Consider the following 24,373-nt stretch of genomic DNA (forward strand, 5'->3'; position numbering starts at 1 on the left):
ACCAGCGGTACTCGAGTAAGCGTATGTCCTGCAGAAGGTACCATAGGCAAGGGGCAGTTTGCAGAGGTGGAAATGCAACTCATAGCTAATAAAGATCACTTTGTCTTTCAAGTTATGACAATTGCTGTTTGGTCATTGAAGCTGTACCATTCCTAACAGTCAGATATCAATCAGTATGGGACAATTCAGGTCCGTAGTGGTGATGAGGTAGCTCAGAGCCAAGGAGGTGCAAAGTATCATAAATGTAGCACCCCGGGACTTCCACTTTTTTCTTTGGCAGCATCCTGTTGCATGCAGGAGATAATACAAACTAAGGCTAGATTATGAATCTCATTTCAGTGCTGAAGAGCTTCACTTCCAAGATAACAGCATTCAACATGCAAAAGCCTGCTTTTCTAGGGAAGACAACTGAAATTTTTAGGAATGTATTTCTACAAAATGCATCTTAAAATACTGGATCCTGAAGTGAATCACAGCTCAAAATTGAGTTTATTTAATGGCAGGACAAGACTTTCAAACTCCACATCAGTTTGGAAGATGTAGCAAAATTCTTTTCAGCTGTAGGCATCCATTTTTACAGAGATTGTGCTGTGCAAATGACAGAACGGTTGAGGTTGTAAGGGACCTCTGGAGATCATCTAGTCCAGTGTCCCTGCTCAAGCAGGATCCCCTAGAGCACATTACCCAGGATTGTGTCCAGACACATTTTGAATGCCTCTAGGGAAGGAGACTCCACAACCTCTCTGGCCAACCTGTTCCAGTGCTCTGTCACCCTCATGGTAGAGAAGTTTTTCCTCATGTTCAGACGCCTCCCTCAGCCTGCTGGCAGTGCTCTTAATGATGTACCCCAGGATCCCATTGGCCTTCTCAGCCACAAGGGCACAATGCTGCCTCACGGTCAACTTGTGCATCAGGGCCCCCAGGTCCTTCCCCACACAGCTGCTTTCCAGCCCCCTGCCTGTACTGGTGCTTGGGGTTATTCCTCCCCAGGTGCAGGACCTCAAATGATGTACTTTGCACTATTATAACCATAATAATTTATATAGGAATTGCACATGTCTGAGGGTGCTCTTCAAAAATAACACACTGCGCAGTTGGTCCGGGAAGTGGAACAAACTTGACAAATATATTGATGCAGGTCTTATAAAACCAAAACTCCATTTAACTTGCAGTGGTAGAGCTGGCTGTATAGAGGCTGCTAACAGCAAATTTTTGGAAGCTAAAATGAGTTGCTTGCATTCTGAATATGCCTCAGAGACCTGGTGAAGACAAAAATATTTTGACCAAATTTTAACACACTCAGGTTGTTTGTTAACCATCCCCCCTGCCCCCCGCCCCGGCCCCGAACAGCAGCATTTATTTGTGGTGTCTTGCCCTCTTGCTAAGCAGTGAGAACAGTAACACCCACCTGTCTGAGTGAAGGCAGGAGGGAGGATCTAGGATGCTTGCTTTGCATCTGAAATGGACTACTGAGCTCAAGTTGTTTATAGGACGATAGGCCCAGGCCTACTTAGCAGTCAAGACTTCTGATTCTCAAAAGTTTTATTACATGTACAAACTGGAAATATTGTGCATTTGTGCACACAGCCTCTGGCGATTTATTAAGTAACAGCTATTTCAATTAAACATTTTATTTTCAGGAACAATGAAAGTCCTTGTGATAGTTTGACTCAGTAGAAATTTCAGAAAGCCTATTAAATATTTAAATTTTTTTTCTTCTGCTGATGGCTGAGAGAGGCATCTAGTGCACATCGTCTGCTGGTGATCATATAAGAACACTGCAGGGATTCCTCTCAAATATGTAAATAAAGCACCCTGTCCCTCCTGCTTGTTCTGGGTGGAGAAAAATTGTTGATTTCATCGTTGCAAGAGTAATTTAAAAAAATGGCAGTGGGAGGTGTAAAATGAAATATCTGTAGTTTGTCCTGGTCTTTACAACTGCATTTAATAACAGAAAAAAACATAAACAGTTACCCTATTTTTCAAGAAAATGTAAAAGTCCATAGAAAGTAATGTAAGCTTTGTATGCAGATATGTATAAACAAATAGAGTACCTGTTCAGTCTCACTAGTTCATTACTCTTTGCTTGTAAAATCTTATGGTTTGTTTGTTTTGTTTGTGTTTTTAACTCTTTTATGCTAATCTCCAGTTAGAGGTAGAAGTGATAGGACATTTCATATGTAGTACAGATTCTTGTATCTATTCTAAACGTGTAAACATGGACCTGTTTGAGTAACAACAACACAATTTTGATGTTTTAGGGTGTGGTATGGATTAAGCATCATTTTGCCTATGCTCCAAAAATTATTTTCTCTTTATTCTTAAAATATTTTTGCTCCAAAATAAGATCCCCACCCCCTTAAATGTTACTTGCAATTTGTTCTACCAAAACCTCACCAACCAGTGCACAAAAGCACATTGAAGCATGCGAGTAGGGATCTCAGAAACATGGACCCTGGAAGGTTGGAAGCATCCTGGCATGAGCTGGTATGTGTTCTGCCAGCAGAAAATACGGGAGAGTTTTAGACAATTCAGTGGAGAGTGCCAGGAGCCCACTTCTTGTCAGTCAGCATTAGGAGACTTTAAAGGCTGCTTTGTGACTGAACACAGCTTCCTGTGCTGTACCAATAAGGTGTCCAGGACGTGCTGAGCGTGTTTCCCAATTTGTCAGGATGTCTCAGAAGGCAAAGAGGAAGGATCAGCCTCTTCTGTATAACCCAATGCTTAATAAAAAGCAAATAAGTTTTAGGCTGAGTGGGAAACATACCGGAGTCCTTCTGTTTTGCCTTCTTGTGAGCCTAGAATATTATTTTTTTTTTTTTTTCAAAAAATACTATTGTGATGACAAATAACATTTAAAAATTGCTGCGGAGTGTCTCTACAAATGTGTAGAAGCAGAGTTATCTAGGTGGACACTAAGTGGATTCTTGGCATGCGTCCTACCTAGGTACAACTTCCTGCTCTTCCCGAAGTACCCAGTGTGACGCACAGTGGCATATTACTCTGCTGTAGGCAGGGAACAGTTGAACCAGCTCTGTGCTACTATTCCGTGATGTGTTTTGTAGCTATAACAGGGAGTGAAGCTTCCTCCAATAAACTTGTGAAAAATCCTCTCTCTGCTTAGGAATGGCTTTAACACAAATCACCAAATAGATCTTGTGGATTTAAATATTTTATTCATAAGAACTTGAGAGATGAATAGCTTTGGAATATCTGAGCAAAATTTATCCGTGTTTCATGTAAAGGCAACAAGAAATGAATGTGTTCTCTTAGACAAAGTACAAGCTTATTGGATGGGATATTTTAAAACAATCATGAATTGCTAACAATCTTGATTTCTTACTCTGTAACATGAAATGAAAGTATGAGAGGATTGGCGCACCTCAGTCTAACAGTATATTACAGTGAAGTAGATTTACAGATAAGTAAAAATATTTTTGCTGGAATTTGGACCATATTCAAAAAGTCAGGTGTAGAGTCCATTTTTTCTTTTAAATTTGTTTGGAAACAGAATTTTAATAGATTTATATTTAACATTTATATTTAATTGCTTGAGAATGGTTGGTGCTTTTTGTTACGTATCTCAAAACTATTTAAGCTTAGAAAACCCTTGAGTTGGAATTCTTGTGCAGTATTCTTCCATTTTGTCAGAAAGGCTGATACAGTAACAGGTTTTTGGAGGACAACTCAGTATTCGTTGAGTTTTGACTGATGCTGATTCTTTTATGACTATCCACCAGACAATTAGATCTCTGTGAATCCTGAGGAAATGCGACTTTGTCAGTAAAGCAGGAAAGCATTAGTTAAGGAGTCTAATCTCAGGCTTTCTGTGAAAATTTGCTTAAGATACAAATACTCTGTTTTTTCAATTTTCCATATGTAGAACATGAACAAAGAGACTTTAATTTTTCTTCATAGGGATGTCTGTGTTTTAATTTAGTTGTATTGTATTTTAATTTCCTTTATAAACTATTCAGAGAATTCTAAGTGAGCTTTTTTTAGAACAGATACTTATTAGCATGGATTTGTGTTGGACTTACTGTAGGCTAAAGTAACTTTTCTTTGCCAGCTGGTAAGAACAACTTCGACAGTATAAAAATATGCACTTGGGGGAAAATTGATTACTTTATAATTCTATCTGATGAGCCATACTGGACTAACCAGAAGCCTGAAGGCTTAAAGTGCTGCTTGAGAAAGAACAGCTTTTCATTTTAGAGGCAGCACATAACCCCTGACAATTTATGCACACTAGACACCGCTGTAGTTAGGCCTCTGTAGGTTTTAGATGGTGAAAGATGAGTAGGAAAAATTTTATCTCCAATTTTTTTTTGGGCAGCCAAAGCTAATATTGTTTCATCTCACTAAGATTTGTTAAACAAACCATCTACAAAGATCAGATTTATTTAGCCATTATTGAATTATGCCAGCTCCTATAAAATACGAGGCTAAAGCACACCAAAAGGTGATTTTGTAAATAGAGCCCATTCCATTTCTATTGTATAAACAGAGCTTAGTGTCACAGATTCATGCATTTGTATGCTGCAGTTGTCTCACTACCAAAGTACACCAAATAAGGGCTCAAAATAGAGAGTGTTTAGCTTTCCAGGTACTGAGTGAGATCACCAAGTGGTCAGATGAATTTATTTGTCTAATTCTTGCCTGATAACAAGGCTTTCCGGAAAACTTCAAGCCGTAGGAAGTGTTCACTGTTATTTTTCAACCATCAGTGGATATGGTGTTGATTCTACTTCTTACTGGCTCCTAAAGCCATAAATACGAATTGGTAATTTGGAAACAGGTGTTTGTCTCCTATATGAAAAGAGGCGGTTTTGCTGGTTATGGTTTTGTGTGTGTGTGAAGTCCCGAGTTACTCAAATGACACACTTAAATTTGCATTTCAAAGTAATGTCCTTGCTGGTTGCAGCTGGCACTAATTACTGCCTTAGGCAACTGGGTCTGTTGGTGGCATTGGCCCTTCTAAAATGCTGCATAAAAGGTGTGTCTGCTTCCACTGAAACCAAAATAACTGTCAAAATTTTCTGCAGTCCAGATTTTAAGAAGAATCTTTACGCCTTCAGTGAAGCAGAACTGAGTGCCCTATGACAAAGTTCCCACATAGCACCTCACGAGTCAGCCTGTGCTCAGTCTGGTATTGGTGCACCCACCTTCAAGTAACAGAATGCACAAAGGTTTGGAGGTGTAACTTAGAATTTGGAATTGGATTGCTGAGGTTTTCTGGCTTTGGGTCAGGCCTGCTGGGATTCGTTAGTAAAGCTGGTGTATAGCTTTGTGTAGATACCCTGATTGTCTGTTCATTGTTGGGACTGCAGTTTATCCACATAAAGAAAAAAAAAAAAAACAAAAAAACAAACACTTCTTATATGCTCATAAGATACGATGTGTCCTGTCTGCATTTATGACTCCAAAAGTAAGTTTTAAGCAAGTAACATCTAATGGGGTAGGTGGGAATCCAGGATGCTCTCAGGAATATAAATCCTAGTTGTCTTCTACAATATCCAATTCAGCTCCAGTTTTCTACCCATTTTGAATTAAAAAAGGGACAAAAATGTTATGTTTCTTAATCAGCTATATTTGTTTAGATATGTAATGTGTTCCCATACACTGATGTAGTTGACTTTCTATTTTAAGTATAAAACCTAATCCCATTTAATTTAGGTAGCAGAAGGTGTGTGGGTATGCTTTTTGGCCTGGCAATGTGATCCGGGACTACCACACTGAGATGACTTGCTTTTGGAGATGAGAATGTGTTGCCATGCTGCACTACAGAGCAAGTTTTGCAGTCTGATCGCAAGCAGATTTTCAGCTCGGCGGTAGAGAAACTCCCGTTTGGGCTGACAGTACACAGGACACCATCCCAGTATGAAGCTTGGTTTCTCTGCTGAGGTCTCTGAGCAGGTGGCCAGCCACAGTCAGTCTTCTGTCAAATGAGCAGGATTATTTTCTCCCACTGGTTGTATGCAGGTAACAGTTGACAAGAGCTACTTCTGTTGCTGCCGGTTCAGCCCATCAGGTAGGCTGCTACACAAGAGCTGATTTGCTCTGAGAAGTCAGTTGGCTTCCCAAGCCTTTTTCGGGTCCCTTAAACTACTAAGGCTGTGATTAACAGCTCTTTAGATGCTCAAATACACAGCTTCGACGTCTTTCACTGAATTTCAGTAAATGTTCCAAAAGTTCCATTTGAAAACACAGACCCAGTATTTGGTTTTTTTTTTTTTTTTTTGAACAGAGCTTGCATCGTACCCTGCTCGTTACTAAGTGTGCCAGAGGCTTTAGCAGGTTCTGTGAACTGCTGGGGATTGTTGGTTTCTTTTTCTTGCAAACACATACTTAACTGCAGACACTGCTGGCATTCAATGAGACATGTAAATTCACACTTTTTAATACTTCATTTTTTACAGGTTATTTCAATTAAGCTAGACACTTTGTTTGTAGTGGCTTTTTGCCTGATGGCAGCTTTTAGACACAAAAGAGACAAGGTGCAGAGTAGCCAGGAAATGTTTGATTACCTTCTTTAGAAAGAAGGAAGACAGTTTAGGCAAAAACTAGTAAATCAACGTTGCAATGGCAAGCCTGCTAAAATACCTTCTTCCCTTCTCCTTCTGACAAATCCTTGGGTTGAATGGATACTGCTTTATTCATCAGCATCAGCAGTGGACCGAGTTCAGATTCTCATGTCAAAGCAAATGCACATTTTCTCTAAGTTTTTACTAACTAAGAGTTTCATAAGCTGTAACATTACATTGATTTAAGTGGAAGTTAAGGTGAGCCAGTAAGTGCTGCTAAAATTCCCTTTAATGTACATCTCGAACTGCATCAGAAAGCGAGGACTTTAGTTAAAATCAGTTAAAATCCTGTTAAATCAACAGGATTTTAGTTAAAACATCAGGCTGTGAAGTGACCACAAGGGAAAAAGAAAGCATCTCCATTAGAGCCATTAGCACCTTGAGATAGCTGCATCTCTAATTACAGTTATGCAATCAAGCACGGACAACAATTCACGTGTATTTTGCCCTTTTTTTTTTTTTTCCCAGAAAGGAAGTTAGTCGTTAAACTAGACCCCATGTAAAAGCATGCATAATAATTAGAAAGAGAATGTAAATGAAGAGAGAGAATTTATGAAGTCTGGGGAGAGCAAAAGCAGACAAGACCATGGAGGAAAGCAGAGATGAGGCTGTGGTGGGTCTAGTAAGGAACGACAAGAGCCTGAGTGGGGATCACTCAGTTCTCTATTTTGGTCTGTTTCCTCCAAGCTGTGTGGGAGTTTTGATTTTGACTTCCCTATGACCTGTGTTTGCTGTGATGCTGAAGAGACGTGGAAAAGCAAACAGGCACAGGTCTTTATCTTGCCTATTCTCACTGTCAAACACTGAATTTTGCAATTTTGCGTGGTGTAGCGGTAGCATTGTTGTAAGCTATATTTCTCTACTTCAAATAACAACCAATTGACAATAATGAACTAAAAAAAAAAAAAAAGTTAACACGTTCTAAACAATCTCTTTTTCTAGAATCCAATTTTAGAAATGTATTGGTACAGCTTTCACTGAAGATCAAGCAATTGTCAGGATTCCAGAAAAACAAGTTTTAATGAATTTATGTAAACATTTCATGAATAAAAACAGCACCCACAGAGCAACTTTCTAAATCAGTTACACAGTTCAGCCATTTAATCTTTTTAAACCTATGTTCTTGCAGTGATTCACATGTATTTTAAAACTATTTGAGATATTAATAGCAAATTTGAAGAAATTTGAATTGTCTGAATTTGAAAGTGTTAATTTTCTAAGAAAAAGGAAGTTAAAAACTTTCTGCCCATTTCTAGACTGTCCGCATAACCTCATTATTGCAGCCTTTGTTTTTCTTCTCGTTCTCTATCATTTGACGACTTGTATTGTCCTTTATCTAGTTTGTAAGCTACGTTGGAGCTAGGAACATCTCTTGATCTACGATGTCTCTAGTGCACTTCTGGGCATAATTATAATCATAAAAATCTTTGAAACCTTTCCACCTGTTGTCTTTATCAATAAAGTTGAAATGTTCTATATTGGCATCATAAAAAAAAATAATTAAATGAAGTCTTTTTTTAGCCTTCAAACACTTAGAAAATAATAAAAACAACGAAGCAAGACTGCTGTTTACCTCTTTGTAGCATATAAAAATATCTGTTTCATTGCAGTATCTTAAATTCTCCCTTAATCTCTCAAGCCCCTATGAATAAAGCATTGGATTACCAAGTAATACCCATCATCACAAGGAATTAGGCACTTTAGCTCTGGGCTCCATCTAAACCATTGCATTAGGAGAGATGTTACTGACGTCATGTTTTCCAAGTTGCAGCTGACTCGCGTGGTGCCTTCCCCCCAGCCTTTAAGATCTTGCAGAAATGAAAAATGTGTCTCTTATGCCTCTTTCTTGTCTCTTTTTGGGTTGCTTTGGGGCACTAGCACACATATGGTTTTGCAGCTAAGAGACGAGTAGGAAACTAAGTTCCTGTTCGTGTGTGCCAGTAAGTCTGTAACACAGCTTTGGCAAATTGTGCGATTTCCTTCATCTATAAAATTAATAAATTAGAATACTATTTTACTTCCAAGCAGAGTGTTTTTTAATTAGGGCCCTGATGTGCCGATGTCTTCTGTCTGCAATATGTAAAAATGAAAAGACATCCGATCACGATTCCCTCCTTCCTTTTCTCCAACTATCATGTTTTAAAATTTGCTGTGGTGCCAGAGTTTTTATAGTTTTGTACCATTAGTTGTGAGAATACTACTAGAATTCAGAGAAGAAAATCGATGGAATGCATCTGTGCACTCAGCTCCCTATTGCCTCCCCACTTCAACTGGGCCAGCAGTGAATGGAGCTGGCACCTGGTCAAAACCATACAGCCGCTCTTCCACGATTTTCAAAGGTACCGTCCTTGTTTAAGGCACGGAAAGGGTAGCAGTCACCATGCTGTCTTGAGCCATCATTCAGTCCTTACTGTTTACAAGTAATTACATTCTTGCTAAATGTTTTTGAATCTTCACTCTTAACCAGTTTGCTTTATGGTACTTGCTGCATGATTCTATCCAGTGAAAGGATTTCTGATTACATTCATTTTTCTTCCTTTTTAACTAATAGATATGATAGTATGTTTTATCTGCAGGAAACATGAGTCCCTTAGATTTACTATGTTCCCATAATGTGGATAATTGCTTTTGTGAATCCATTTTAGTTGAACATTTTATGGGTTGCTGGACAGCTGTTTATCTTGTAACTTACTGAGACTGCAGTCCGTAACAGAACCTGCATGAGTTATCTGGGCTTGATCTCTACTTCACCACACCGCTGCACAGGTGTTGACTGCTCTATTTACAAAACTGTCACTTGGCATCATGTCTTCGTAGGAGCTTTAACACCCTGTCATCATACACTTAAGAAAATATTTATCTGTAGAAGACCTAATTAGACAAATTGATATGAATCTGTTGTACTTCTGCATTGCCTTCTGGCACGTGATTTTAGAATAGTAAAGGTCAAATTGCAGTGGGGTTGCAGAGTGTAATGTCACTTTTTACCATAAAGTTCATTAGCCTGAAAGTTGAAATATCACGTACCAGGTTTGCAGTCCATCCTTACTTCACATACCCTAAACCACAGTGTTCCCTTTATCCTTGGGACTGCTGTAAAGAAGAATCTTTCTAGTCTGTGGAGTGATTATGTAAATCAATGTGGATTTTATAAAGCATTTTAAGCATCAAGAAGAAGAGAATAACTTCTTCACAGTTTTTCTTGTCTAACAGTAATAACGTAATTGGACAGGGTTAAAGTTATCTTTTAACATATGATTTATAGATGCCAGAGTGTCTTTTAAGCGAGTCATACTGAAGAGTCCTAAAAATCCTTCAGGAAAACAAATCTGCTAGGCTTCCCCCCATTATCAACATCCCAAAATGCCTTTGGCAAGTAGTAAATGCCAAGTGTTTGTTATTTGGCACTTGCCTAGTCACTCATTTATTTAAACTCAAACATAATGTATAAGATTGTGAAAGTTTTGCTAAGCTAACAATTAAAAAGAAAAAAATATCTTCCTTAATTCAACTTTTGCAATTTTCATGGAAATTGCACCATCAGGGAAAAAAAAAAAAAAAAAGAAACAGGACCATGTATTGCAGTAAACATAGCTGACTGCCCTAGTGCTAGCAGTTGCAATTGGCTGTGAGCTGTTATTTTGCTTCTCTGTAGTATTTGGGTACCAGTTACTTGGTTTCACTTTCAAAGGCTTTCATAATCTTGTTCTCACCCAACCTGATTTTTCTCGTTGTATTTTAGGATTGATTCCTGTCTCCAGTTAGTTTTTGTTATGAGCTATCTCATCTGTTTCTTTAATAAAATTCTCTTTTTATCCAAGGTGCCTACTAAAAATGTATGTCTGCAGATCTGATGTGCTATGACTACGCTTAGTCCTGCTGATCAGGAATTTAGGTTGAAGAAAGAATTTTCTTATCATTAATAAACAAGAATGTGTGTGGTAAAAAGAGAGCTAGCTAAGCTATGTATTCTAATGCCTTATTTATCACTTCTGACCAGTATAGTATACTCTGAGTAGGCAGTGTGGTATTGCATGTGTGCCACAGTTAAAAACATGCTGCCAGGAGGAATGTAAATCAGTTGCAAGGGCTTGGTTTGGAGAAGCAAAAATCTAAATGGTGATAGAAAACTGAAGAATTGCATTTTATTTTGATATTGAGGCACTGTTGCTTTGTAGAACTCTCTTCTGTGTTCCATATCATTGTTTTACTTGCTGTTAAATAGAAATAGAAATGTCCACCTGTCTGTGTGTGCCCTGCAGAATATTTAAAATATGCATCAACCTACTATTTCCCTAAGTTTGGCTTTCCAGGAGTCCCAAATTCTAATTGAATTTATGCCAATAAATATTCTTCTGTAATTTTTATCTAAGATGTCAAAATTAAAGAAGAGTTTTGAAGCATGGTCCAATATACATCCTCTCTCTAACTTCTTGAATTTTTTTATTCAGTATTGCTCAATATTATTTACATTCTAGGTTTAAACTTGAAATATTATAAATGGGAATTCTGCCTTCATCAGTTATATAGCTTTGCTGATGAAGAGATTAATTCATTGTAAAACTCCTTTTCTAACCTTCTCACTTTCTTTTATACTTCTTCAGAGTGCTTGATAAGTGACCTGATTGCTTTGCTTTACTTATTTCCATTCTTTTCATTTCTTGTTCTTCTTATTGGGTAGTATCACAATTTCAGTTCGAAGAGAGTGATATCACATTCATTGGTGATACCACTGTCAAGACTGATAAAGTCTGATTTACAGGAGTGTTTATTAAAAAATCATTTACATTTCCTATTATCAAAACCTGTGATAAAACCTCAACTTACTATAAGCTGTTAGGATTAAATGACTTAAAAAAGATATGTAAGCTGTACATACCATGTCTCTACCATTTTGTATCTTTTTTAATGATGGCATTTGATAAATTCTTCAGATGTGAATTTCGCAACTGGTAAGACAACCTTTCAAAGACATGCTCTGTCTTCAGAGGAAATTTATTTTATATATTCAATTAGTGTTGTTTTATTCAAAGCTGAAAATTGAAATTTATAAATAATAATATTAACTATGATGACTTCATATTTTGCTTAAGCATGCACCATATAGAATTATAGAATATGTAAGAAGTCTTTTATAGGAAATCTTCTTAAGATTTTTTTGTGGGCTGTTGCAATGAAATTGATCTACAACTTGAATTAAATTATGAGTATTAAATACCTAAATATTAAAGCAAAGCAGTTTGATTTACTGTTTTTAATAAAGTGAAAATTAAAAATTTGAAGCCATTTTTAACTATAAGAAGGGTGTTGTTATTAATGTAAGTCAACCCATTTTGTTTTGAAGTGCAGCAAAGCAAACCATTTTTTAGTAAGCATGGGTTTTGCTCTTGAATACGAGGTGCCTTTGCCATTATACCTTCATTGCATCGTTTTTTTTTTCTTCTGTTAATGGCCTTGGCAATTCAAGTAAGTTTAACTTCAGTGATAAAATGCTAGATGCCTAGAGATAGCTGCTTCACGCCATTTGTGAAGATTTGAAAGCAGCTAATATAAATAAATGAATATTAAACTGTCCAACATATATTTCTGAATGTAAGGCTTGAACTTTGCAGTAGAAATGTCTTCCATGACAACATTTGTCATGTGCATTAAGTGGTTGATGTTCTGATTTAATGTGCCAAAATACCAGTCTCTTGTAGTTAGAGTTGATCTAGATGCATGATCTGTAAAAGACTGTCAAAAATATTAAACAAAACAGGGAAATATTATGAAGGCAAAATCAGCATGAGCAAACCTGCTTCAAACTTTTAGTAACTGTTATATGTGTTTTGTGTCTTTTGTTTTTACAGATTTTCTCTTTGCCTCTGGAGTGTTTCGTTATGGCAGCCTCCAGTGAACAATGACATCCTTTGACAAATACAAATGCCAAAAAGCCAAACAAAAACAGTGGCCTTCTTTTCTTTTTACTACAACACAGTGAAATGGTGCTCTTACAGTTTTCTTATTGACTCTTACTGGAAGAAACAAACTCCTGACTGGACCTTGTTTCCCCAACCCTCTACCAGTGTTATTATGGATGCTTGACACAGTGACATCATGTAGTAGGCCCTGAAGTGTTGTCATAATTAAGTTGCAATGGTTTTATACACTTCCCCATTTCCCAACAGCTTTCTGTCAGTTCTGCATTCCTTTTCCTGGGGCCTAATTTTCCCATGTTATTGGTTTGCAGATAGGCTTGTGGCCTCTTTTGTTCCAACCACCTATGAAAAACGTCAAAGAGCAGACGATCCGTGCTATTTTCATGCACTTTGCATCATTATTACCACTCCCATCTATTTGGCGCTGTTGGTAGCCTCTCTTCCTTTTGCTCTGATAGGCTTCTTGTTGTGGTCCCCGCTCCAGTCAGCCAGGAGGCCATACATCTACTCCAGACTAGAAGACAAGAGCCATGCCAATGGAGCCACACTGCTCACTGAATGGAAGGCTGCAGGGAATGGGAAAAGCTTCTGCTTTGGCAGTGCCAATGTTTGCCTGCTGCCAGATTCTCTGGCAAGATTTAATAATGTTTTCAATACACAGGCTAGGGCTAAGGAGATTGGCCGGAGGATCCGAAATGGGGCAAGCAGACCACAGATCAAAATATATATAGATTCTCCTACCAACACGTCCATCAGTGCAGCAAGTTTTAGCAGCTTGGTTTCCCCCCAGGGTGGAGATAGCACTAATCGTACTGTTAATGTTGGCATCAAAAGGACAACATCAATGGAGTATAAAGGAGACAACTCTGGCTCGAACAACAGTGAGGATAGCAGAGAAGATAAGGGTGGAAATGGAGAGCCAAATGAAGGAGAGGAAAACACCTGCATCGTCCGCATAAACGGAGAGGATAATGGCCACATGTCAGACATAGAAACAGATACCGTCAATGGGCAGGCTAACGCTAGTGGCCCTGCAGAGCACTCGCTGGAAGGTGACGCAGAGATCTCAAAAACACCTAACCACAAACAGAAGGAAGGAGATTCTGGGAGCTTAGACAGCTACTCGGCCTCAAGAGAGTCACTAGTTAAGGTTCGTGTTGGAGACGGCACAGTGGACCAAAGCACTGTTAACAACAAGCTCCTCTACAAGGCTTCGGTCATGAAGAAGACTTCAGTGCGGAAAAAGAAACATACGGATGAGACCTTTGATCATGAGATCTCTGCTTTCTTCCCTGCCAACTTGGACTTTCTGTGTTTGCAGGAAGTGTTTGACAAAAGAGCTGCAGAGAAATTGAAAGAGCAGCTTCATCACTATTTTGAATACATTGTCTATGATGTTGGGGTCTACAGTTGCCATGCCTGCTGTAGCTTTAAGTTTGTGAACAGTGGTCTCCTTTTTGCCAGCCGCTATCCTGTTATGGATGCTGCCTATCACTGTTACCCCAATGGAAAAGGAACGGACTCCTTGGCTTCCAAGGGAGCCTTGTTTCTCAAGGTAAGAGCCTTTCTTTTTGAAGCTGTAAATATTGACAAGTTATAAAATTAAGCTATTCTCTCTCAGTCATTTCTGTTAAGAATTCAGAGAAGCAATTTTTGAGTCTAGATTACCTGATCTAACTTATATATATATATTGGTTTTGTGGCCTAGATAATGTGTTGAAGTGTTTGATGTGCATGAAATAATACGGAATTTTTGGAGGTAAGACAAGTATAATTTTAAGTGCTGAAATGTGAAGTAGTTTACATGGAATTTTAGTTTCTTTTTACAGAAATCTCATTAATAAAAGGCATACATTCTAAACTTCTTCACACAAGTATAGTACTATGGGCATTACAGTTGGACACCAGCTTATTCATGCTACATGTTTATAATGGAATCGAAAGACAATCAAGCCTAAATGACAGTAAAATAAAACTGAAAGTATTGCAATGAACTGTGTGGCTATTCCTCTCTCTTATTTGCAAAATAATCGCTATGAAGAGATATGAAGAAGAGCAAACAAAAATGCATGGGACACTGGGGAGCACAGAGTTTTTTCCCTTTATTAACACAGTTTACTAAAATTAACTAATGGTAGTGGGAACAGGAAGCCTGGGGTTACACTTCTGTAAATCACAAACGGCAGAAATACAAGTCTACATGCAATGATTTGCTTTTCCAAGACTAATAGCTGTTCATGCTGAATTCTCAGGAGAATCTGGCAGTGCTCTTCACAAACTGGAATGTGGGCCCTTTTAATTTGGAATTAACTACAAACAAAAACTTTGTGCAGAGGTCCAGATCTGTGGACCCAAACCTACATGGATCTGAAAATCTCCTAGGATACTGGATTTCAGGTTCTGGGATTCTGTCACAGCTTTTAGTTACTGAAATGCATTACAAATGGATTTTTTTTCCTAATGCTAGCAAAATATATCAACTGAAATTTTAGGTATTTTCTAGTGCATATGCTCACTAGTCCTCAGCAAAAGCTATTACTAGCCATTAAAAATATGAACCCTTAATAAGGATCAGTGGTGTTTTGTACCTGTTGTTTGTAAACAAAGAAAAAATTGGTACTGCATTGCATAAAAAGCAAATATTAGATCTTGCAGTCTGATAATGCTCCAGTATTTCACATATATTTGGCAAAAACAAAAATTCCGTATTTGAATACGGGTTTTTCAAAAAATTACATCTGTCTATACTATACTCTTATCTGTTTATAAACAGCTGGAGTTTATTCTTTCATTATAAAGTGCTGTTTGCAAAAAAAAAAAATGAACATACATGTTGTTCAACATAAAAATTACCAGGGTCACAAAGACTGCCCTTCAGGATATGTATATATCAGGGACCAAGCGATTAAAAACAATCTGCTTTCAACTGCCTACTGCTGAGTCATTGATTTGTTACCCTGCTAGGCACACAGCAATGTCTCTATTTCTCTTGCAGAAAATTAAGCCTCCTTTCAAAATTCCCCTGGGATGATGAACTTAATTATGGATTCAAGTTGTTAAATAATGTTACAGTTGAACAGGGAATAGGGACCAGTTAATATGAAGATTCAAAGATGACTACATTCTTTTAAATATTACAGAACTCTGGCCCAGCTAAAAGACCCTTTTACCTCATGTCTGTGTCATTCTGACATACTGCATGTTATACCTAAAGTATTTTTAATTCCAAGTCTACCTTGATAATGAAATGACTTTGTCTTGCTTGTGCATTAGGTGGTCAATGCTCGTTTCTTTCTTAGACCAAAAAAGTGTGGGAATGATCTATTTAATTTGAGCATTGAAACAAAATAGGTATGAAGGTTGATTTTCTTGATGTAATGCTTAATTAGTAACTGCATGTGTGTGGAGTCCTGTGACAAAAACTATAGTAAGTAAAAAGCCTGGTGTGGTTTTGAAGTCATTGAGAATCAATTCGTTCACTTCAGAATTCTTCAGGTCTTATGCTGGGGTAGCAGCAAGCTAACAAAGCGTACAGTAACTGGTTAGAAGGGGTCATTCTAGTCAATTTTAATGGCATAGTACTACTTACATCTTACTTAGTACTTATATCTCTGGTTTTATGTCATTCCTTTTACTGGCTGAGGGCAGCTCTTGCTTTACTTTCCGTGCATACGACATAATCCGATCCTACGTTAGAGTTTATCTCTGCATGACTTCAAAGACAGCAATAATACAGCCTTGCAGAAATGTCCTCCTAACGGCCTCGCATCCAGTGCTGCCGTGGACTTAGAAAGTGTCTCTGTCCTGTGCAAATTCTTTTTTAAGTTTATGACTCCTGTGAAAAGCACAGTGCTCCTACTTCTGGAGTTGGAAACATGTCGCTTGAGTTTTGTTTTTGAGGTATGCTTTAGAAGCTTGTTCCCCTTGCATAGATTCCATCTCTGCGTAAAGGGCCAATTGCTTTCCATGCCGTTAAAAAAAAAAGTATGAAAAGAAAGCGAGGGGAGAAGACTTGCAAATTCTGACAATACAGATAAAATCACTGTGGTTTCACTCACTGGGAGGATGAAGCCTTTATTGAAATCTTTCAGATCCACGGGAAAGACCCAATATCCAAATGCAGAGGAATGTTCAGAGAAGGAAATCGGTTCTCATTTAAAGAGCACTATTTGTCTCCTTGCTACAAACTTAACTATTGAGATAAACTGAAGGTCTCAGAACTAAACCTTTAATGCAAGTTGAATTATTTGGAATGAAAAGGCAAAACTGTTCTGGGGGAGTTGTGTCACATGACAGATCCCTGCTGCCAGGGTGAAGCATTTCATGCATTTTTTCATTTTTGTTTAAAGTGAATAAGATTTCTATTGCCTCTTTCCTCCACTGCCTTCACCATCTAGATTGTAAAGTTCAGCTGGAGATTTGGAAGGATTTGAAAGATTTGCTTAGTTATACAGAATTATTTTACCTGAGAGACTTAGACAGCTCAAGGGTTATTATTAGTAGCTGTAACAATAATCAGCTCTTACGTACACCTTTTCATTTGTATGTCTCAAAGTGCATAATAAAGAAAGGTCAACATCTGCTTAATAGAAGGAGAAACTAGAGCACAAGAAGGTAATGGGATTTGATTGTGGTTTTAACACCTGGAGTGTCACAGCCAAAGAAAGAAGATGTAAGTAAATTATAGGGACTTTTAACACAGCCTCATGCTACTTAAGCTATCCGGAGACCTGTGCAAAGGAATTTGGCTAGTCTTGGTCTGTTCTCTTCCTGAAGTTGTCTGTCACAAAAGGTGCTGCTGCTGGCACTTTCCTGACAAAGATCACAGGCTGTTGTTCTCATCTGGATAGGCTGGTGCTTTCCAGCTCAGGATGAAGGCATGAGGATGACAGAGTTGTGAGAAGCTATTGTGTAAAGTCCGTTTTCTGCATTAGTGGAGAACTAATTTACATTCAGCACTTCGATCTCTTCAAACTCTAGCAGTGTTCTTGTGTCCAGTATAAGAGGCCCTCATTGCGACATAAGTGAGATACAGTCACAGAAAAACATAGTGCATAGGGAGGGGAGAAATGTCACCTGCATCTAAGTGACAATTTCTTGTCTGAAGTGTTAAACCACTGTTCTTAGCTGCTGGTAAGGACCCGGAGGAGAAGTTAGCAAACACATAAATCAGCCGATCCATTTTCATACTTTGACAGTCAGAGCCCTTGGGAGACTCTGCCGTGACTCCGTGTTCTGGTGTTGCATTTCACATTAATTTAAAATGCCTAAGAAAAGAACCCTCGAGTCTGCTTTGTAGGTTTTATATCTCTGTTATCTCTTATTGCTGCTCTGCTCCAGATAGAGGAGGGAAGTGTGACTGACACAGGTGCTATCCTGTGCTGGTGATTCTAGCTAATAAGCTAGCTTGCATGTACCTGTATATAACATGATGCAGACTGCACTTTTCTCAGGTGTTCTGCAGCTGTTGGTTTGACACATACATAATTTTAATTCATAGTATTTTTAATGAATTTAAAGGGAGTTAAAAAATGCATGTCCCTTGCAGAAATTGGATTATGATACTGCAGGCAAATCAATTTTAAAAGTTACCAGTGAGGGCACCAGTTCGTAAATTACTAAAAGGCTTCAAAAATCATTCATCTTTGGATAGGAGTATTAGTATATATCAATATGCTTAGCTGTACTGCTTTTTTTATTTTTCTGTTCAAGTTTTGGACTCTAGTGTAGTAAAATCAGAAAACTCACCCTTAACTTGACCTGATGAGTTTCTGAGTTGGAGAGTTTGTCCAGCTCTGCTGGCAAATTATGCCCTTCTAGCCTTAAAATGTAACGCCTATAACTGTAATGTGAACCTAAGCCAACAAGATATGTAAATGCGTAGTTGGGGTAGGGAGGTCAATGAAAGGGGTACTCTCAAACTAGTTATTTACTGAGCAGAGGTTTTGGAGTGGTTTTCTTCCCACTGAGACTGGGAGAAGTGGAATTACATTAAATCGATGTTATTCTTCCTAGTGTTCTTGGTAGGAGGCTTCTACTCTTTGGCATCTTCTAAGAGAGATACTTTTAGCAAAAATAAGAATTCTTGTTTAAAACACAGTATATGAATATAAAGCAAAAGCAAAACCACAGTCTGATGTGGGTAGTTTGAACAGATAATAGTACTCTAACACAAAGACTGTAGGAATTAAAAAGGAAAAATTATAAGTCTTGTGGGTTTTGCTAAATTTCTGAAAGAACTTGTGTTTAATTAATATTAATTCCTAAGCTTATTAACAGATTTACTTTTCAAATTCTCTGAAAATTAATGCTGTTCTCAGGAAGTACAGTAATTGTGCAGAGAACGTTATTATTCATTGTTTTAAAGGAAACCTAGCAACCTTTGCTTTATGTGCAAACCTAGCCTTGTTCTCAGAAGAGCTGGAGTGGTTGTAACAGATGGTAGAAGGAGCACTAGCTCCAATTGCAAAACTGCTTCCAAGCAGTTTCTACTTATTTGCTACTCTCTGAGTGTCTGCTTTTTATGATAAAATGAGGGTTCCCTGAATTACCATCTCTCATTCTTTTTTGTATTACAGATGCAGTTAAATTTTGCTTGGGTAATTTAAGCTGTCTTTATGGCTGAGAATGAAGGGGTAACTTACGCTATGCAGTTGGACAACATATTGGGAACCTTTTTTACCTAAGGATTACAGAGAAAAGCAGGATGGCTCCTTTCTGAGGCCAGTAAGAGATTTCAGACTCTTTTCCTTGATCAGTTGTCCCATACCTAAGTTATCCCAAGATGTTAAAAGAAATGTCTAGTGCTGCTCATGATTTTGTTTAGGTAACTCTAAAGCTGTCCTGTTTAACTCAGGAGGGTAACCTAAACATTTTCCACATGTTCAGTTTCTCCTTTAAAATGTTAATGTAAGAATTGGACAGAGTCCAGTAAACTGGCTGAGGCTTTTTTTTTTAAAAGGACAATCCTACCCATGAAACTTTACCGTGTTTACTTCACCTTGATATAACTGAAGTTATTAATCCCAACCTTTTTCTCCTTCATTAGTGGGACACATTACAACTGTTGTGGAGGATGAAATACAGGATTAAGATCAAATTGTGGGCTTTATCCTTTTTCAGAAAACAGAGAGCCCTTCATTCATAGCACCAATTTACAGCCAAACGCTTTCCCTCGCATATAAACTTAATGAAACTTTGCCAAATAACTAATTCTCTGAGCTCATGAAGCAGCAGCCGTTGTCACACGGTAGGTGCAAAGAAATAGAATTCTGAAAAAATCAAATGCTACTGGGGCTAGAAGGAATTGCAAAGCACCAAAAAGGATTTTGTGCTGATCTCTAACATTTAATACTTTTAAATTTTATTTAATATGCTTAGATAAATATATTTATAATAATAAATTAGTAATTTAACTAATGCCTCTTCTTTAGCAGCTGCTACATATCCCTGAAGGCAAAAGGCAGAGTTGTGGAAGTACTAGTATACAATGCCTGTTTTTACAATGGGTCTAACCAAAAAACTACTACAAAGAAAACAAAGTACAGGAATAAAATAAATCGTTCTTGGAAGTTACCTCTACTCTAAATCATCTGTGTGAGACAGGAATGTTTGAACTGTATGAGTCACAGCAAGTTTTCTTTGGCATCATCTCTTAACAGCAACAGTAATTAGCACTTGGGCACACAGTTTGATTGGTTCTTCCATTAGTTTCTTGGTGCTGACTCTCCCGCTAGCCTTAGAAAATAGCTGAAATGGAGGGGGAAAAAAGTCCATGAGGAATTGATAAAATTTCAGACTACAGAAAAGTTGAAAGAGAAAATCTGTATCATACGTTTGTTTCTTTTCTCTGCCTTCACTCTTATTGTCTGCTCATTGTACTAAGGTAGATAGGATGTCTACACAATACTCTCCTAGTGGTTGAAATAGGGAGGAGGTACAAACTGTGTGCTGTTACCAGGATCTGAGAGCATCAAACGGTGTGAACCCCGAGCGTGTGGAGATACCGCTACTGGGGTGTCATGCAGCTCTTTGTCTTGTGGTCACGTATTTTTAAGGGCATTTCCCTTGAACTTCATCGGCTACATATAAGCAGGATGAGTATTTCTGTGGGAGCAAGACGCTACCACTTCTACTGTCACCCTGTCTATGTACCCTGCTCCTATTTTCTGTCTGGAATGTTTTATTTCACAGACAAACAGTAACTCCAGCCCTTTGCTGAGACGATGTTCTTTGCAAATGCAATCCTCATGCTTTTAAGGAGAGGGCTTTTTTGTTGTTGTTTTTCTTCCCCACAGAGCATGCAGGTGTGCTTTTCAGCTTGGCTAGTTTTCCTTCATGGTGTGATCATTAGCTTGGTTCTTGTCACGAATATAAATTTGTTTGCCATAGAGCTATGTTGTACTTTGGAAACATACCTTCTTCAAAGAGTGCCGCAGGCATCACTACTACAACTCATATTTATTCCAGTGACAAAATTGACACCTTAATGATAATTAATCTGATGAAATGAATGGTTTGACTCATTTACAGTCCAAGATGTAATTAAGCCATAATGGTGGAAGTTACAACTGTTCTGTGTAATATCCCATCTCCCTGAAGGATTCTTAATGTTACATTGAGATTATTTACCTTCCCCAGCTTTGGGTTTATTGCCTGCACGTAGACTGTGGGGTGACGAATTCTGTGGAGCACTTTCTTCAGGAGTATGACAAATTTTTCTCTCTTCTCTGGTTTGCACACCTGGATTTCCTTCCCACGAAAGAGAAGGCAATGGCATATCCTTTGAATTTGTGTGTATTTAAACACTTCGTACTAGAGGGCACACATTCCCGTTGAGAAATTGTCTACCTTGCTTAGGATTTTCTTAGAACGGCTACCTCCAGGCAATAGGCAGCTTCTACAAAATACCACTAAAGGTTAAATTTTCCTCTTAACAACCTTTTTGTTTCTGTCTACACATTATTGCTCAATTGGTTTGATTCTTTAACTGAGTGTCATTTGTTACGAATGGCACAGCCCAAATTTTTAAACATAAAAGAACGTTTCTTTCCAAGTAGTTGATTTTCTAACACAACAAGGACAGATTTGAAGATGTTTGTTGAGGTGGTATTGAAATACCCCTGGTATTTAGGCAGCATTTCTGTTTTTTTATTTATGTATCTATTGATGCTTTTCTTGAGATCCAGATAAAATAGAACTGTTTTGCACTACTGGGACAAATGTGTGTAAATATAAACTGTTAAAGATAATATATTTGTCATGTTTACAGCTTTGTATACTTACTGTACTGGAGTATGATAAACATGAGATGTGCAAGATATTCCAGTTAGCTCTGAAAATTCCCATGATAGCAAGTAATGTGATTGAATTTAAAGTTATTTCTTTCACTCTAGCTGTAGAATTTCAACTGTTGCTACTTGTGAATTTTTTTTACTTGTCAACAAGAATCTTTCCGCTGTAGCCTTGTTGGCTTGACTTCTTTCATGAGCATTGTTTATTATCTGATATGCATCTAACTGTAGTACTTAGTCTGTATTGGACAAGCTTTTGATACACAATTTTGCACTGTATAGCCTAGTATCAGCATGGTATCTCCAATATATTCTACTAATGTTCTGTGACATAAGGTGAAAAGGAATCTTTTAGAAGAAAGTACCTGATGTCAGTCTCCTGTGCCTGAAAATAAAAATTTGGAGCTGTGAGTTTTGCACTTACTAAATTCACAGGTAGGCGATGAATGTAAATATGTAGTGGTAGCAACTGCCATTTTGATTTCCAAGCAAAAATCACCTGAGCAGACTTTCCTCTTTATAAAGAAGCCTTTCTTATCTGCAACGAGCTTCCCTTCTCCCCCAACAGCTAACAAAATGTAATGTTCAGTGTTGTAGCAGGGATCAGACTGCTCTCCTAGCTTTTACTTTTCCAGATGTTTGACTAGTTTGATTACTTAACCTTTGCAAATGTACTAAGAGTTGGAATACATTTTGCATATTTCAGCATAATAATGAAAAAAAGTAACTTTGTTTCTATCAACTTAGAATTATGTAATAGGGACACTTTATGAAACAACAAGTACGTTCTCTCAATTGTAATTTTACCTCTAGATAACATCATATGACTTCTTCCTCATGCCATGATTATCCTGTTTTGCAAGATTGGGAACTTATATTTAGATATTGCTTTTCTACGTCTACAGAAATTTTTAGTAAAGTGGTCCATGATACGTTGAAGGCTTTAGAATGCAGTATCTGAAGGACTTCCCTATAAAAGTAATTCAATGAATGTTACTGATTCACAGAGCTACTAGACCGTCTGAAATGAACATAAGTCAGGCTTGTGATGAAGCCTGGCTTATTTACCTACATACATTTTCTGTATAAATGTGAATTTAAATGTTTCTTCTGTTCTAAGCAGCAAGAAGTACGTTTTACTTGTGAAGTGCTCACTTGGTTTGGTGGAAGTGGAACCATTCTGCCAAGATCCACGTTGCAGGCTGAAATGAACACTCCGAGTTCTCTTCTTGCAGGAGTGCCACGAAGCTGGTCAGGCTCAGTCACCACAATATAATATAGCCTTGAAAATGGAACAGTCTAAAAGTAGCTACAGTATTTGACCACACAAAGGAACGTTTCTGTGCAGAATTACAGGGCTTGTAATATTTGGGAGGTCAAGTAGTTTTCCTCTCTGTACATCCCATAGTTCTTTTCCATCTGTGAAATACCAAATTAGACTGAATAATCAGATTTTTTTTAACATACTAGTGCTTTTCTGTAGCTGGAAAATACACCAAGCGGCTGCAAGGATATTTATTTTCTCTCCTAGTAGTTGTCACAGTTGGTACTTATTTTCTCTCCTAGTAGTTGTCACATATATGACAGAAGTCAAAAAAGTTGGAGGAAATGTGACATCTGGGAGATGATCTGCTTTGGATGTACTACCATGCTGGCACTTTCCAAAGAAATTCCAATTATGTTAATGTCTTCAGCTCTTGCTTTGGGCTGCTGCTTCTTTTTTTTTCCCTATCAAGTGCAGAGCTATGGGGGCACTATCCCCCTGTAGTGGCAACCTGGGGTGGCATTTGTTGTGCTGCACATAGCAGCAGTCAGTGTTTCCTCTAGGCCGTTTCTTGTCATTCTTTGAGAGCTAGAGATCCCAAGTCCATTACAGTACGGATATGTGCATGCAGAGACAGTATGGTAAATATTTATTTCTGATTAATGGGTGTGAGTGTGATCCTATGTATAAACTGCTTTATGAGTATGAGGTCTTGTCAGGCACTCCATTAAAGCTGCACAGGAAATTCTAAAGCCAATTTGAGCTGACTTTTCTTTTTCTCAACTGACTATAACTTATATTTGGATGTTTAGCTTTTAGATTTAATCTTTTGTGCTTTTTTAGAAAATGATTCCATCTGTTTTAGGCAATAAGAGGATTGTAAGAAGCACATTCTTCCTGTAAGAAAGAAAACTTTATGTGCAGTATTTTCAGCATGATTATGGTAGGTTACATTGGAAGATGGATCACATGCATGCTTTTTCACTGCAGCAGGAGTCACCGAAAATTTGTAATATATAAAATATATATATTGTAAACTTTACAATATATAGTTTTTGGTGTTTAAGTCAAAATCTGATTCTGAATTACTAAGTTCAGAAAATATTATTCATCCACCCGCCTGCCCTAGATAGTACAGGATTTAAACTAATGGTTTCCCAGTTTTCTCTAGGAACTGCTTGTTATGTAAGAAATTGGAGAGAACACCCCCTTTTAGTTTACCTGTGACCCTGGGATACATTCAGACCAAGGCAGCCTGAGGGAGGAAGAAAGAGGTCTGCATACTCAAGCTCCTGCAGTAGTCGGCAGCCATCC

The 24,373-nt window shown here is 37.9% G+C and overlaps 1 protein-coding gene across 12 annotated transcripts in view; it reads left to right on the forward strand.

The window, feature by feature from the left end:
• Window positions 1-24,373, forward strand: part of SMPD3 (sphingomyelin phosphodiesterase 3) — a 119,736-nt gene that overhangs the window by 70,325 nt on the left and 25,038 nt on the right. For all 12 annotated transcript variants that reach the window (XM_083851403.1, XM_083851405.1, XM_083851398.1 and 9 more), the window contains one exon: window positions 12,434-14,057. In XM_083851403.1, the coding sequence (XP_083707529.1) occupies window positions 12,720-14,057 (1,338 nt within the window). In that variant the 5' untranslated portion in view covers window positions 12,434-12,719. The remainder of the gene's footprint in view (window positions 1-12,433; window positions 14,058-24,373) is intronic.

This window comes from Anser anser, assembly GCF_964211835.1.
Source record: "Anser anser genome assembly, chromosome: 11".
Classification (NCBI taxonomy): Eukaryota; Metazoa; Chordata; class Aves; order Anseriformes; family Anatidae; genus Anser; species Anser anser.